Source organism: Vulpes vulpes, chromosome 2 (genome assembly GCF_048418805.1).
Source record: "Vulpes vulpes isolate BD-2025 chromosome 2, VulVul3, whole genome shotgun sequence".
NCBI lineage: Eukaryota > Metazoa > Chordata > Mammalia > Carnivora > Canidae > Vulpes > Vulpes vulpes.
The window spans coordinates 162,050,139-162,064,182 of NC_132781.1; the positions used below are offsets into that span (position 1 = coordinate 162,050,139).

The following is a 14,044-nucleotide window of genomic DNA, read 5'->3' on the forward strand; positions in this document are numbered from 1 at the left end:
GCCTGCGGCGGGGGGCTGCCCTGTTAGCTTGACAGGTCTGCCCTGGTGTCCTGCCTTGCTGGTCAAAGTGGGCCACCGTGTTGTCCTGAGGTGTCCTGAGGACCTGCCCTGCTGGCTTGAGGTGTCCTGAGCTCCAAGTGGGGGGTCTGCCCCCAACAGCAAGGGCTTGTGCCCCTGGGGACCATTAGTTTAAGCCTTAGAGGGATCCCCCAACTCTTTCAGGGCCATGAGGACAGTGACCAAGATTATTTTGTCGCTGATGTATCTCCAGATCTTGGCAGGCATCCCAAAAATACTTGTCTAATGAGATGAGCCTGGATTCAACCCCAGCCTCTTTTCAGAGGAAAGCCCAGCCTCTCCACCCCTCCTGCTATGAGAAAGGCATCATTAATGGGGGGGTCCCACTGCAGGGGTGGATGCCCCTCTTCTTTAGCGACAAGAGGCAGGCACTCTTGCCAGCCTGGCAACATAAATGGACACACAGATGTGCATGGGATGTGTATATGCCTGTGAGTCACCCCAGCTCCCCAGCCCCTCACTCACCTTCAGGTCAATGTCCCGCACCCACTTGAGCACCCGCTGGTTGGTCCAGACCACAGGGTCTATGTTCTGTGTCTCGCAGCGGGCGCGGCGCTCCTGGAGGGCCTTGGGATGGGGCGGGGGGAGACAATGGGTCAGCTGGAGGGGGGCATGCAGAGGTCACAAGGGATGAGCATCCACAGTGCTGGGGGGACTCCAGCATGCCCGTACAAGGAGGAGTCCTGGCTGGCGAGCCCTGGCTTCTCTGGCCACATCAATCTGGGGCTTGGCCTTTCATTCTGGGAAATGGGGAAAAGCCTGCTTCTGGGGGTGGAGGGCTGGGTGAGACCCCCCAGCCCCTGCTGAATAGGTGTCCAACAATGTGGCTCTTCCATGAGGGGCTAAGTCTCCCGCAGGTCTCCCACGGGTCTCCCCCAGCCCCTGGGGCAACAAGTGTCTCCCTGGTACAAAATATCACCTGTGGCGACCTGTAGAGGGATCAGCCGGGTCCCCTTTCACCAGCCTCTGGGGGGCTGGCTCTCAGACAAAGGGCTCCTGGGATGGTGGTGGAGACAGGGACCCCCTGGCCCACGGATTCCTCCAACGTGCCCTGACCAGCCCCAATGCACCATGCCCATTTCCACACTTTACTGTCACAATCTTCCTGCACATCTGCCTCCTTCACCAGAGTGAGGTTCTGGGGGTCGGGGACCAGGGCCTGCGCCTCACCACTCCCCATGCCCAGGGCCCTGTGGTGAGTGTGTTAGAGGGGCTGAAGAATGGACAGCTCCCTCCTCAGTGTCTCTCCTCCTGACCCTGAGCGGCTGGTACTTTGACATCACTCTAGGAAAAGTAAGCCTTCTGGGCTGACCCTCCTCGCAGGGCCCAGCGATCTGGGGAATATTTGGATCCTAGGGGAGCTGAAGCAGATGCCCCATACTGTCTGACTTGGCAGGGCTCAGAATAAAAGGGGGCACGCAGAGTCCAAACTCTGATTCTCCTCTCTGGGTCCATGGTCTCCTGGCTGGCCTTGTTCACGCCCCTACCTTGGACCCAATGCCGGGACCATATCATCTGTCCTCTGGGCCTTTGCTTGTGCTGTTCTCTCTGCTGGGTTGATTTTCTCTCACACCGCCTGCTAACTGATGCCTGGAATTCCTCTTTCAGATCTCAGTCCAGCTGTCACTACCTTGGGGAAGCCCTCTCTGATTCCTCTGGAAGTTACACCTTCGGGTTTTCATAAAACTCTGGACTTCCCTTCTTGGGGCAGCTTTCCATGGTATGGTGGCACCAGGCTTTTGTGGTTCTTCCTGATAAACAGTGAGCTCTTGGAGGATGAGGGTTCCCCACTTCCCCTACTTGGACACAGGGCATGACCCATGCCCAGTAAACAGCTGTTGGAAGAAGGAAGGAAGAGAGGAAGGGATGGATGCATGGATAGCTAAGTGGATGGATGGCTAGGTGGCTGGGTGCATGGATAGCCAGGGGGATGGATGTATGTGTGGAGGGATGCAAGTATGGATGGGTGCATGGATGGCCAGGTGGATGGATGTGTGTGTGGATGGGTACATGTGTGGATGGGTATGTGGAGGGACAGGTGGATGGATGTGTATTTTGATGGGTACAAGGATGGGCAAGTGGATGGATGTGTGTGTGGATATGTGTAAGGATGGCCAGGGGGATGGATGGACAGACAGTGGGTGCCAGTGGGGAAAGTAGGGCTGTGGAAGATACCTCCACCTCCTGCCCTGGTCCTCACCTCCCTGCTGAAGTTCACTTGGTACAGCAGCTCGATCCCCAGCAGGATGCTGACCTGGTGGAACTTCTTGGACACATTCAGATGCTTCTCCAGATCCCGCTTCATCAGGGAATGCAGCATTCGCCCGTCGACCAGGTGGTTTTGGAAGGCCTGAGAGTACTGGGACAGGCCGATGTCATTCAGCCAGGCCTTGGCCACCCAGTGATGGTCCAGGTCAGCGGCTTTGGACAGGCTGGTGAGGACAGACATGGCCAGAGAGAGGGACGGGTGGGGCCAGGTGGCAGAAACAGAGGGACGGGTAGAAATGGGGCAGAGATGGGCAGAATTGAAGATAGAGGGAAAATAATAGGGAGAGATCAGGTGGGGTAGGGCGGGGGACCGAGCAATTACAGAGACCGAAGGAAATGGGGATGGAGTGAAGAGATAGAGAGGAAGAGAGATGAAGCAGAGAAGGGGAGAGGGGGATGCAGGGAGTGGACGGAGAGAGACAGAGACAGATGGACAGATGGACAGAGACAGAGAAACAGAGTGAGCCCCACAGAGCAGAAGAGGGATCGGGAGGGAGGGAGGCAGAGGGAAGAGGGAAAGGGAGCAGGGCTCACTCAGACACCTGTGGGAGGGGACCGTAGCGAGCAGCAGGGCCCTGTGCGGCTGAAGCAGCACCGCGGGAGCCCGCAGCATCCTGGGGCTGCCCCCGGGTGTGGCCCCGGGCCTTGCTCGGCTCCAGAACCCCTGAGCCCACGAAGCTGTGGCCTGGGCCATCTCGCCTCCCTCGACAGCCCCAGAAGCCGGCTTCGCCCAGAGCCACACTGTGGCGCCTTGGAATCAGAATCAAGACCCCTGGCTTGCCTGTTCCGAGCCCTCTCTCCTCCCCGCCTATCTCACATCTCCCCGCCTCGCACCCCTCGCACCCACATCCTCGCTCGGGCTGCGGGCTGCGCAGTCGGTGCGCGCCGCGTGCTTCTCAAATGGTTAAGGAGGTGGACGTGCGGCCGTGGTCCCCTGCGCGGGCTTTCCCCCGGTCGCCACACGGTGGCAGCCTCACAGAAGGCATGAGAACAGCGCGTCCACCTGCCGGTGACTTGAGAGATGACTGGGGTAGGGACCCCAGGAGGGGGTCGGGAGGTGACAGGGAAATGCGGGCTCACAGAGCGACTCCCTCCTTCCCAGGTCTGGGATGGGGACCAGCATTCTCCGCCCCCCCAACCCCCCGTAGAATACCCTTCACCCACTTCCCAGCCCGCTCCCTGTGCACCCATCTCTAGCTGGAGACCCCCGTGGAATTTTCACCTCCGCCGGACTCAGCCTCTCCTTTCTCCTCCCCACGGCTCACTCTGGGCAACTCCACGTCTCCCTGGATGCTGCCCTCCTATGCCCCCCCGCCCCCCGCCTCTGAGCCCTCCCAATCCCTTTGGCAGGACAGCAGCCAGCGCCCCTCCTGCTGGGGGTCCCCGTGGCTCCTCGCTGTCCTTCCTTCCTCCCTCCACTCCTCCACTGCGTGCTGGACAGCTGCTGACCCCCGTGCTTGGGACGGCCGCCGCCCTAGAGTGGGCCCGTCCTGCCTCCCGGCCCCTTCCTTCTCTCTTCTTCCCCACGCTCTCGCTCTCCGTCCCCGATGGCACGCATTTCCAGGGCTCTGGATTACACTTGTAAACGAGGACTCCCGAATTCTCAGCCCCCACCCTGCTCCTCTCTTCTGAGCTCAGCTGCTCACTAACTGCCCCTGTGGCGTCTCCTGTCCCACAGCTCACATTTAATGGGCTCCAAATGAAATGCCCTGTCCCCTCTCCCAGCTCTTGCCCTCCCCTACCATCACTGGCTCCTGGTCCTCATTTGTCCTCTTCTCCCCTACCAGGTCCATCAGTCACACTGGTCAGCATGTGTGTCCTCTTTTCTCCTTTTCTGGGTTCAAGCTACCACCACCACCTGCACAGATTTCTGCAATTGCCTCCTTACTCTCTCCCTGCCGCCCCCCTGTATCCCCTCTCCCCCACCCTCCCCCGCTCCTTCTAATCCACTTTTCCCACAGTGGCCAGATGGTCTTTTAAAAACATCAGTCAGATCGTGTCCCTCCTCAGCTTACAACCTTCCAGTGGAGGAACCCTAAATGCACGCTATTAAGAGAAACAAGCCAATCTCGAAAGGCTGCATACTGTGTGATTCCAGTTATATGACATTCTGGAAAAGGCAAAACTATGGAGACAGTGGAAAGATTAGTGGTTGCCAGGGGTTCGGGAGAGGGAGGGATGAACAGGTGGAGCACAGGGGATTTCTTAGGGCAGCGAAATTATTCGGTACGATACTGTCATGATGGATGCATGTCATCATATGTTCGTCCAAACCCGCAGAATGTACAACACCAAGAGCCAACGCTTCTGTAAACTATAGACTCTGGGTGATCGTGAGGTGTCAGTGTGGGTTCATCGTGTAACAAATGCTCCATTTGGTGGGAGATGTGGATTATGGGGGAGAGGGGGTAGGGAGGATGTGGGAGCTCTTGTACCTTCTTTTCAATTTTGCCATGAAACTAAAACTGCTCTAAAAATTCAAGTTCATTTTAAAAATGAGGGAGGAAAAAGGCTTTTTAAAAAAATAAACAAAATTTAGAGAATTTATCATCAGAGAAATGAACTGCAGGAAATGTTGAAAGACTTTCTTCAAGAGGCAAGAAAATAATAACCGTACGGAAACTTGGCCCACACAAAAGAATAAAGAGTAGAACTCCTAGGAGTCACAATAAAAAACCCCACTGGATATGGAAATGGGTAGATTTGAATGGACCTTTCTCCAAAGACAAACAGGTGGCCAATAAACACAGGAAAAGATGCCCATCACTAGCTGTTAGGGAAACACAAATTTCTCTACAATGAGATACAACTTTAGACCCATTAAGATGGCTAAAAATCTCGGAAAACAAGTGTTGTTGGGGGTGTGGTAAAATCAGAATACTCGTGCGCTGTTGGTGAGGATCTAAAATGGTGTAACCACTGCGGAAAACAGTACGCATTTCCTCTAAAGTTAAAAATAAAATTATTATATGATCCAGCAATTCCACTTCAGGGTAGATACCCAAGAGAATCGAAAGCAGGGTCTCAAAGAAGTGTTAATACACCCATGTTCACAGCAGCACTATCCATAGTAGCTAAACCGTCGAAGCCGCCGGGTGTCCACCGACAGAGCAATGGATGAACAAAAGTGCTAGATACACACAGTAGAATATATTCAGCTTTAAAAAGGAAAATGACACCTGCTACAACGTGGATGAATCTTGAGGACGTGATGCTAAGTGACATAAACCAGGCACAAAAAGACAACTACTGTGTGATTCCACTTAAATGAGGTACTGAGAGCAGTCAAAACCATAAATGCAGAAAATAGAATAGTGGTTGCCACCATACAGCAGGGAGGGAATAACGGGGAGTTGGTGTTTATTGTGTTATTGTGAGCATAGGGTTTCAGTTTTACAAGATGAAGAGAATCCTGGACTGGAGGGTGGTGATGGCGCACAACAAGGTGTGTACTTTATATCATTAAGATTGTACACTTAAAACCAGTTACGATGGGGGGTGCACCTGGGTGGCTCAGCCGATTAAGTGTCTGAGTCTTGATCTTGGCTCAGGTCATGATCTCAGGGTTGTGAGATCAAGCCCCATGTCAGGCACCGCACTGGGCATGGAGCCTACTTAAGATTCTCTCTCTCCCTCTGACCCTCCTCCACCCTTTCTGTCCCTCTCTCCAAACAAAAAAACGAGTTACTATGATAAATATGTGTATTTTACCACAATAAAAAAAATTTTTTTAAAGGAATAGAGATGATTGGAAATGGTAAATATCTGGGTAAGTATTTTTCTCATTTGCTAATCTCCTTAAAAGATAACGGTCAATTTAAAAGAAAAATACACCACTATTACGGAGCATCTAATACACACAGATAAAAATGTATGAAACCTATAGCACAAAGGCAGGGGGAAAACACATCCTACACTGTACACTAAGTTGTATGATATTATTTGAAGACGGTGTGAAGCTAAGGAGGCGTGTTACAAACTGTAGAGCAACAATGAAACGTGAAACAAAGACGTATGGCTCCTAAGCCAGCAGTGGGGACGTTCAATTAATACAAAGTCAGCAAAAGAGGGTGAAAAGGAACAAAGAGTAGATGTAAGTAAAACAAAAGAAAACAAGAAGCCTCTCCTGGCTGCCCTCTGCGGACGTAACGTCACAAGTCCTTGGAGTGGCCCCAGCAGGGTCGGGCCTCCCCTTGGGGCTCAGGGGGCACGTCCAGGCCCTTCGGGTGCTCCCACCCAGCTCCTGGCCCCCTGGGGCGCTGGGCCTGGCCTCTCCCCGGGCCCACTGCCTCCCAGCCCTGCGCTGGCTCCCTGCTCCCCTGCCCGCAGAGGCTTGCTCTGACGGCTCCGTCTGACGTTGCCCCCCCGGCCTGCGGCTCTGCCTCTAAGGATTCCCTTCAAAGCACCGATCACACGTGGAACTTTAAAAAACGAAGTGATCTGAGCACAGAGACTCTGCGGAAGGGCCGGCCTCGTCTCGACACACAGCCTCCCCGGGAGAGCCGCCGGAGAAAGGAGGGATGGCTCCCCGCGTGGCCGCTGCCTCCTGCTCCTCCGCCCCCCAGGACCGCTGGGCTCTGCCCCGAGGCCTCCTCCTCTCCGGGCCGTGCTCCACCCCACACCACCCCCCTCACCTGCTTGAGTCTGACAGGGCTCGTGCTGGGTCAGAGCCCGCCTCTGCACCCAGAGCCCCCTGGGAGGCCCCGTCCCTGCCGCTGTCACCCTGCTGCTCATCTGGCCTGTGGCCCACCAGACGGCCCGCTCCTGGACGGTGGGACCTGGTCTGGCTCCCCTCCTGGCTCCGGCCTAGTGCTCCACAGCCTCTGCTCTATGGTCCAATGCACAGAAGACAAAGCAAGGCCAGGTGAGGGGGCATTGACTCCAGTCCCCCAGGAGGCCGCCCAGGACAGAGCTCCCACACTGGAAACTTCTGATCCAAGACAAGCTCCCCTCTAGGGAGGAAAAGTGCCAGGCAGGCCCCCTCTTGGGGCTGGGCTCCAGCCTTGTCACTTCAGAGTGGCCCTTCCCAGGCTTATCTGCCACTGTCATGGCTCTCTTGCCCGGGGCCCCAAGTTGGAGCTCCCAGCCCTCCGAATCAGGTGCCACGGGGCCCGGTTGTCACTGGTGGGGACCAGAAGCCCCCTTCTCCAGTCCGAGGGAGGGTTTGCTCAGCAAATCAATGGTGCAACAAGACATGGGGTGGGAGGGTGGGAGGGGCCTCTGGCTGAAGCTACTTGGGGGAAGCCATTTAGAGTCAGCAATATCCATCCGCATGCTGACAGCTAATGCACTCTTGCCCTTCAGAACGGTTCTCTTTTCATTAAAGTTGTCCCCATGGGGCCTCGGCTTGGCAACACTTTCCCAGCTGTTGGTCTGAGCTATTGCAAGCGCCCAAGTTGAAGAAAACGGCATGACTTTAAAAGTAATTCAGATGTTTTGTAAAATTTGACATTTCCCTGCCCCAAACTGGGGCTGGATTAGGCCCTGAAATCCGAGTTTGGGCACAGAATTTAGACATCGTCTAGGTCATTATTCAACACGGAAAACACAAGGCCACTCTGGCTCCATCACCCTGAGCTCTGGGACCTTGTGTCTCTGTGCCCCAGCCGTCCTCAAAGTAGGGCTAGTGGTGCCCGCCTCACAGAAGGTGTGGGGGCTGAAAGAGACCGGAGAACATGAAACCCAGGACACCTGGGTGGCTGAGCAGTTGGGGGTCTGCCTTCGGCCCAGGGTCCTGGGATCGAGTCCCACATCGGGCTCCCCATAGGGAGCCTGCTTCTCCCTCTGCCTGTGTCTGTGTCTCTGTATCTCTCATGAATAAATAATAATTATTTATTATTAATAAATAATTAAGATTTTTTTTTTTAAGAAAGAACGTGAAACCCTTAGCATAGAGTCTGGGCTCATTCCATGTTCCATAAACACGAGTAGTGGGGGTCGTCGATGTTTTTGACATTGAGGCGACGTGGGATAATGGAAAGGGGATCAACTTGGAAGTTGGGTATTTCATAGTGTGATTTTGCATTCAGGATTTCTCCGGGCCTCACTTTCTCCATCTCTAAAATGGGGTCAGAATGTCTACCCCGCATTTCCGTTTTGATGGTTAAATAGAATCATGTCTATAAAGCGACTGGTGACCAGGCTGGTGGATTTGGTGGTCGGTACTTTAGAGATAAGAGGAACCAGGCCCAGGGAGGGCAATGTCATGCCCCAAGCCACGCAGGATGTGTTCTTGAAGATGACCTCACTGGGGTTCTTACCCTAGAGGTCACGGGCCCCTGAAAGTTCCTTTTTTTTTTTTTTAAATATTTTTATTTATTTACTCATGAGAAACAGAGAGAGAGAGAGAGAGAGAGAGAGAGGGGCAGAGACACAGGCAGAGGGAGAAGCAGGCTCCATGCAGGGAGCCCGATGTGGGACTCGATCCAGGGTCTCCAGGATCACGCCCTGGGCTGAAGGTGGTGCTAAACCGCTGAACCCCCCGGGCTGCCCCCACCGAAAGTTCCATGAGTGAGTCAGAGGGTCCCAGAAAGCAAATCGTGGAGTTTCTGTATATCGCCTCTGGGGCAAGTGTCAATAGTTTTTGTCAGATTCTCCAAGGGGCCGTGGTCTCCAAAAGTTAAAGGAACCGCTGTTCTGATTGAACCCCCTTCACTTCACAGGTGGAGAAACCGTGTCCCAGAGAAGGCAAGGCCACGGCAGGTTAGAGACAGGCCAGATTTCTGCCGGGACGAGGCCTCCCTCCTGCAGGGAGCCTGGGGGTGTCTGATGTGGGGGCACAGGATCCTCGGAAACAGTCCTGACCACGGCTCTGGGAAATTTCCAAACTCCCTTCACACCTGTCTGCCGATTCGCGTCCACACCCTTCTGGGTGCTGTTGCATCTCTGTTCCTAGGGGTTCTTGGGGTCAACCATGTTTTGGGGGGAACTTGGGCAGTGATCCTGCATTTTTGCAAGGTGTAGGGGCAGCCCCATGCTGTTCAACGGGCAGCATTTACTGACCACGTTGGGAGTGGGACAAGGGGGCAGGAGGGGGCTCCTGCTTGGGTGGCAGAGGATACGGGGGGAGGCACCGGTTAGAAGGAGGTGGTGAGCGGGAAGTGCTTGTGGGGCCCTAGGGAGGGACAGGCCTCCGAGAAAGCAGGCTCGTGCCTGCTGTTCCCCTGCCCTGCCCATCACTCCCCTCCGCCACCCTTCACCCCCAGCCCTGTCCCGCAGGGTCCTGACTTGCTGACAAGAGCCTGGCACCTTCTGGCTTCGCTTGCTTTCAGTCGCCGCCTGAGTTTTGATCTGATCTCACATGTCTCTGCGGCCACCTAGGAATCTCGCCAAGGGCCCAAGGCAGGACGCACACGAGCCTTTGGTGTCCTGCTTCCACACTAGCCTGGGTTCCCCGTCTTAGCCCCCTCACATTTTAATCCACAAAGCAGCTTCTGCAAATAATAGCACACACCACCAGGTTTGATTAATTAACTGCACGAAAATGATGGGGAACCAGTGAAGGAGATAATTATGCAAAAACAGAAAGTGTCAGATTTACTACGTGCGCTAGTTCTTTCTGCATGCTGAGGACTGAGGGGGGTGTTCTGGTTTCCCTGGAGCTGCTTGGGGAATGAGCTCCCCCGCCAGCAGCTCCTGCTCGGAAAAAGGTCAGGAGGGAGGCAGGAGATGGGACAGAGGCGGGGTGTGTGGGAGGGGGTGTGAGCAACGGGGACAGGACACACCTGATGAGAGGGACCACAGGCCATTCCCAGGTGTGGTTGCTAAAGGAGCCCCTCCGGGCCGGCCCTAATCCTCTGGGGGAGTTGGTGCCATAAAGCCCTTTGCTCCATTTCTTCTCTGTCCCATTCTACTTCTCCCTGCCTTACGCCATCCGTCCTCCCCCTGGAAGGGTAGACCCGGGGTTGAGGTGGAAGTAGGAAGAGCAGACATTCTGGCCCAGTTCCCCGACCTGCTTGGGCCGGCCCTCAGGGATAGAGGAGTTTCTGGGGGTGTGTGAGGCCCCCCTGCCTCCCGGCTGTGGGGATCATGGGGGTGGGACCTCACTGATTCCCAGTAGCTCCATCTTTCTATGGGGAGGCCTGGCCCAGAGCAGGACTGGGGAGCACCTGACCCCCCCCCAAACACCGGGGAATACCCCACCACCCTCCATCCCTGGCCCAGTCTACAGTGCCCGTTTGCCCCCCACTGTGGGATCTGGGGGTCTCGGGGTACACCTTCGTCCCTTCTCCCTGGAGGCCCAGCCGGGTGGGGTGCCCAGGCATGCCGACCCACCTCCTGCCCGCCTCAGCGTCGCGGTAGTCCTCGATGGCCAGCCGGAGCTTGCGCCGGTGCAGGGAGCTGCACACGCCCAGACCCAGCTCCAGGTCCTCGTCACTCAGGCTCAGCAGCACCTGCTCCCCAGGAAGGTGAGGACTGAGCGCCCAGAGGGAACGTGTGCGGTGGGCGCCCGAGACCCCCAGGACCTGCTGCTGGCTGCGGCTGAGCCTGGAGGGGTCTGTTAGCATGAGGCTGGGGCCCAGCACCCGCCTGTCTCCCTGCACATCCTTCTCTGGGGTCCACGCAGAGCACTTGGTGCATCTCTGCTCCAGGAGGTGGGAGGAATCACATCCTGACCAAAAGAGCCCTCTGGCCAGTCCTGCCTTCCTCCAGCCGGGTACGGAAGGTGAGACCCAACTTAAAGATGCAGAGGCCGAGGCTGGGAGGGCTACGAGCCTTGCTGGGGAGATGCGATGATTTACTGGGGACACTGGGGCCTGAGGCCAGTTCAGCTGGCTCCTGGAACATGGCTCCTCCTCCCCCGGATGGGGTGGCGTGGGGGGTGGAGCAGGCCAGCTTGGGGTTGGTAACGGTCATGGTCACGGGAGGGAGATGCGCGCTGGGATCCCGGAGGCGCCCTACCTTCCCGCTCTTCACGTTCTCCGCACAGGCCTTGACGTACATGGGCATGGCCATGACCACCTCCAGCCAGGCCTGGACGGTGCCGGCCTTCCAGTGGGACATGGGGGTGGTCCTGACCAGCTCCACCTGCTGCAGCCGGTCCATCTGCTCCTCGCCCTCCGACAGGCTGAGGCTCTGCCTCGTGGGGCTGCACTGGCTGTCGGAATCTGCAACACACAAGCGGGAGCTGCTGGGGAGGCGGGCGGGGGCTGCGGGGGGCTGCGGGGGGGGGGGGCGGGTGCAGGGCCTGGGCAGGCCGCACCCCTGCCTCTGCACTCCCCGGGCGCAGGGGAGGGCAGGGCGTCTTCCCCACCCATTTCTTCTCTCCAGAGTCAACGGGCTCCTGTTTCATTTTTTTTTGCCGCCCCTCCCCCATTACAAAAGCAATCGGTCCCCGCCCCCCAACAGAAGAACTGGGTCTTAAAAACGTAATCCAGGAAAGGATGAAAATAAACCAGAAAGTGAAAGTCGCCCCAGATCCCACGCCACCCGGAGACAGCAGCTGTTAGTTGTAGTTAAATAGTCTTTGGGATACACAGATGCCCACGCTCACGAACACACACAGACCCACGCGCAGACACGGTGCTCCCTGCTGTGCGATGTTCCCATTTACCCCGCGGGGGGCCATCCCCCCACCTCCGGGGACATCTGTGGTTTCCTTCCATGGCGCGGGATGCCTCAGGGGATGCTTTGTACTCTATGTCGCCTGCCTCCTACTGACGGGCATGGGTTGTCCCCGTTTCTCGCTATTGTGAACGACGCAGCGCGGTCATCTCCGGGCAGCCGGGTGACAGCCGGGTGACTTATTTCCTTAGGATAAACGGAGCCTCGGCTCCGCTCCTTACTGCACCCACACCTGTTTCCAGAGGAGCCCCTCATCGACGAAAATGTTTATCCCCCTGCATTTCCCAGCCCGACTCTTCGGTCCGTGGTGGGACGTAACAGCACCTGACGAACGGGTCAGGTTCAGGCTACAGAGACTTGACGGAGACAGAGAGAGAGAGAGAGAGAGAGTCTCTTTCTCTAAAGCAGGGTTACAAACACCCACGCAAACCCACTACCACGAGAAATGACAAGTATTAAAAAAAATAATAAGCCTGGTTAGAAAGGACCCTGCCGATACTGTTACATTAGAAATGATCATGACGACGTAAAAAAAGAAAAAAAAGGGCTTATCCATCAAATCGGCCACATGGTTACAAATCTGCGTGCGAAGTCCCTGAGCTCGGGTGCCGGGAAGGATGAGATTACTCTCCTCTTGCTGTACTTACGTGTCTCATCAAAGTTCCATGACAAACGTGTGCAAATTTTTAACAAAAATTGGAGAAATTAAATAGGAAGCGGTATAAATGGTTATTGAGGCGAGGTTGAATGATGAGCAATGCCTCATTCGTGTTATTGGAATATATGTGCTTAATGAGGAGTGCGTCACTGCGGAATATTTTTGACAATAATCGAATCGCCAAGTGAAGAAGGACAGGTCACGACAGCAGGTGCATCGTCGGCCCAGCTGCCTTTTCGAGGTGACGTAGACAGGAGTACAGGACGGAGAGCTCTGACTGTGTGTGCATGCGTATATGTGGGCATTGACACGTATAAAATACTAGTTGGGATAAATGTTTAAAGCCTGCGTGCAGAAAGGGGTGACGGGTTAATCGCATGTGAACGTGTGCGTGTGATGGTTTTGTGCCCGTGTGAGTGTGCGAGCGTATTTGCACGTGTGTGCCTGCTTTCCTGTTTCCCACGTTTCCTGCAGCGAGGTATGCTATTTTTGAGGTGTTTTTATTTTCGAAATGGAGAAACGCAGCCTAGAAATCTTTTTCGAGTTACGACGAGTCCGCTCTCCCCGGTGCCTTCACCCCTCCCCGGCCCTCGTCATGTAGACTCTTGGCAAACGGCTCCATCAGCTTGGGGACCATGCACACACCCCGCTCTGCCAACACCTTTCTCCCCAAGGCCGCGAGCCTCTACCTGGTAAGCCCAGAGCCCCCCCCCCCACCTCCCCGGAGCACGCAGCGGGTGGGCAGGAGGATGCCGCCCAGGCGGAGCCACCTGACTCGGGGTGGGCAGCCCTCAGGCCTCATGCCTCGGTTTCCAGCACCATTAAGATTGGCTCGGTGGTGCTCCCTGCCACCTGCATCCTCCCCTGGGCTGCTCTGGGGCCTCAGTGACTGGGGATGCTGGGGCCTGTCTATGCCAGATGGGGAGGGCTTGAGAAGCTCCTGGAACATCATTGCGTTTCCCTTCTCTGGTGGGAGGAGGCCTCTTCCCTGCCCCCAGGGAAACGGCAGATGGGCACGGAGCTCTGTGCAGGTCGCCAGCCTGAGCACACGTTGCCATGACGCCCGGGAATGCGGGAACAGAAGCCTCCTCTGCAGCCCTGTCTGGGGCCCCCGAGTTTCCACTCATCGCCAGCCTAGGTGTCCCTCCCGCTGGTCCCTGGCTCCGCAGGGCAGGTTTGGCTTGCAGGGATTGGGCCCTGCAGGTGTGAACCCCTGGCACACCGTGGGGGTGTCCTCCCAGGTGGGAGAGAGCCGAGAATCACTGCGCTATTCCTGTCGCTGAGCCGTGTCTCTGTCACACGCTTCCGGGAAGGTGAGAGACGAACATCACTCCTCCTCCTCGTCGTATCTGGGTACCTGAAGTTCTAGGACACAGCCCGCGATGTCCATTTGGACTGGGCCTGTGGAAAGAGGTTTTGGAGTTGAGCAGACGTCGGCTCTGGGCCAATTTCTTGACCTCTCGAAGCCTCTGTTTT

General features: G+C 56.1%; 1 protein-coding gene across 3 annotated transcripts in view; it reads right to left on the minus strand.

Moving 5' to 3' along the window:
- The window catches only part of KAZN (kazrin, periplakin interacting protein), a 1,014,069-nt gene that overhangs the window by 10,317 nt on the left and 989,708 nt on the right, over positions 1–14,044 (minus strand). For all 3 annotated transcript variants that reach the window (XM_026011952.2, XM_072751144.1, XM_072751145.1), the window contains 4 exons: positions 11,248–11,453; positions 10,621–10,739; positions 2,279–2,510; positions 544–645 (listed from right to left, as the gene is read on the minus strand). In XM_026011952.2, coding sequence (XP_025867737.1) covers positions 544–645; positions 2,279–2,510; positions 10,621–10,739; positions 11,248–11,453 — 659 coding nt within the window. The remainder of the gene's footprint in view (positions 1–543; positions 646–2,278; positions 2,511–10,620; positions 10,740–11,247; positions 11,454–14,044) is intronic.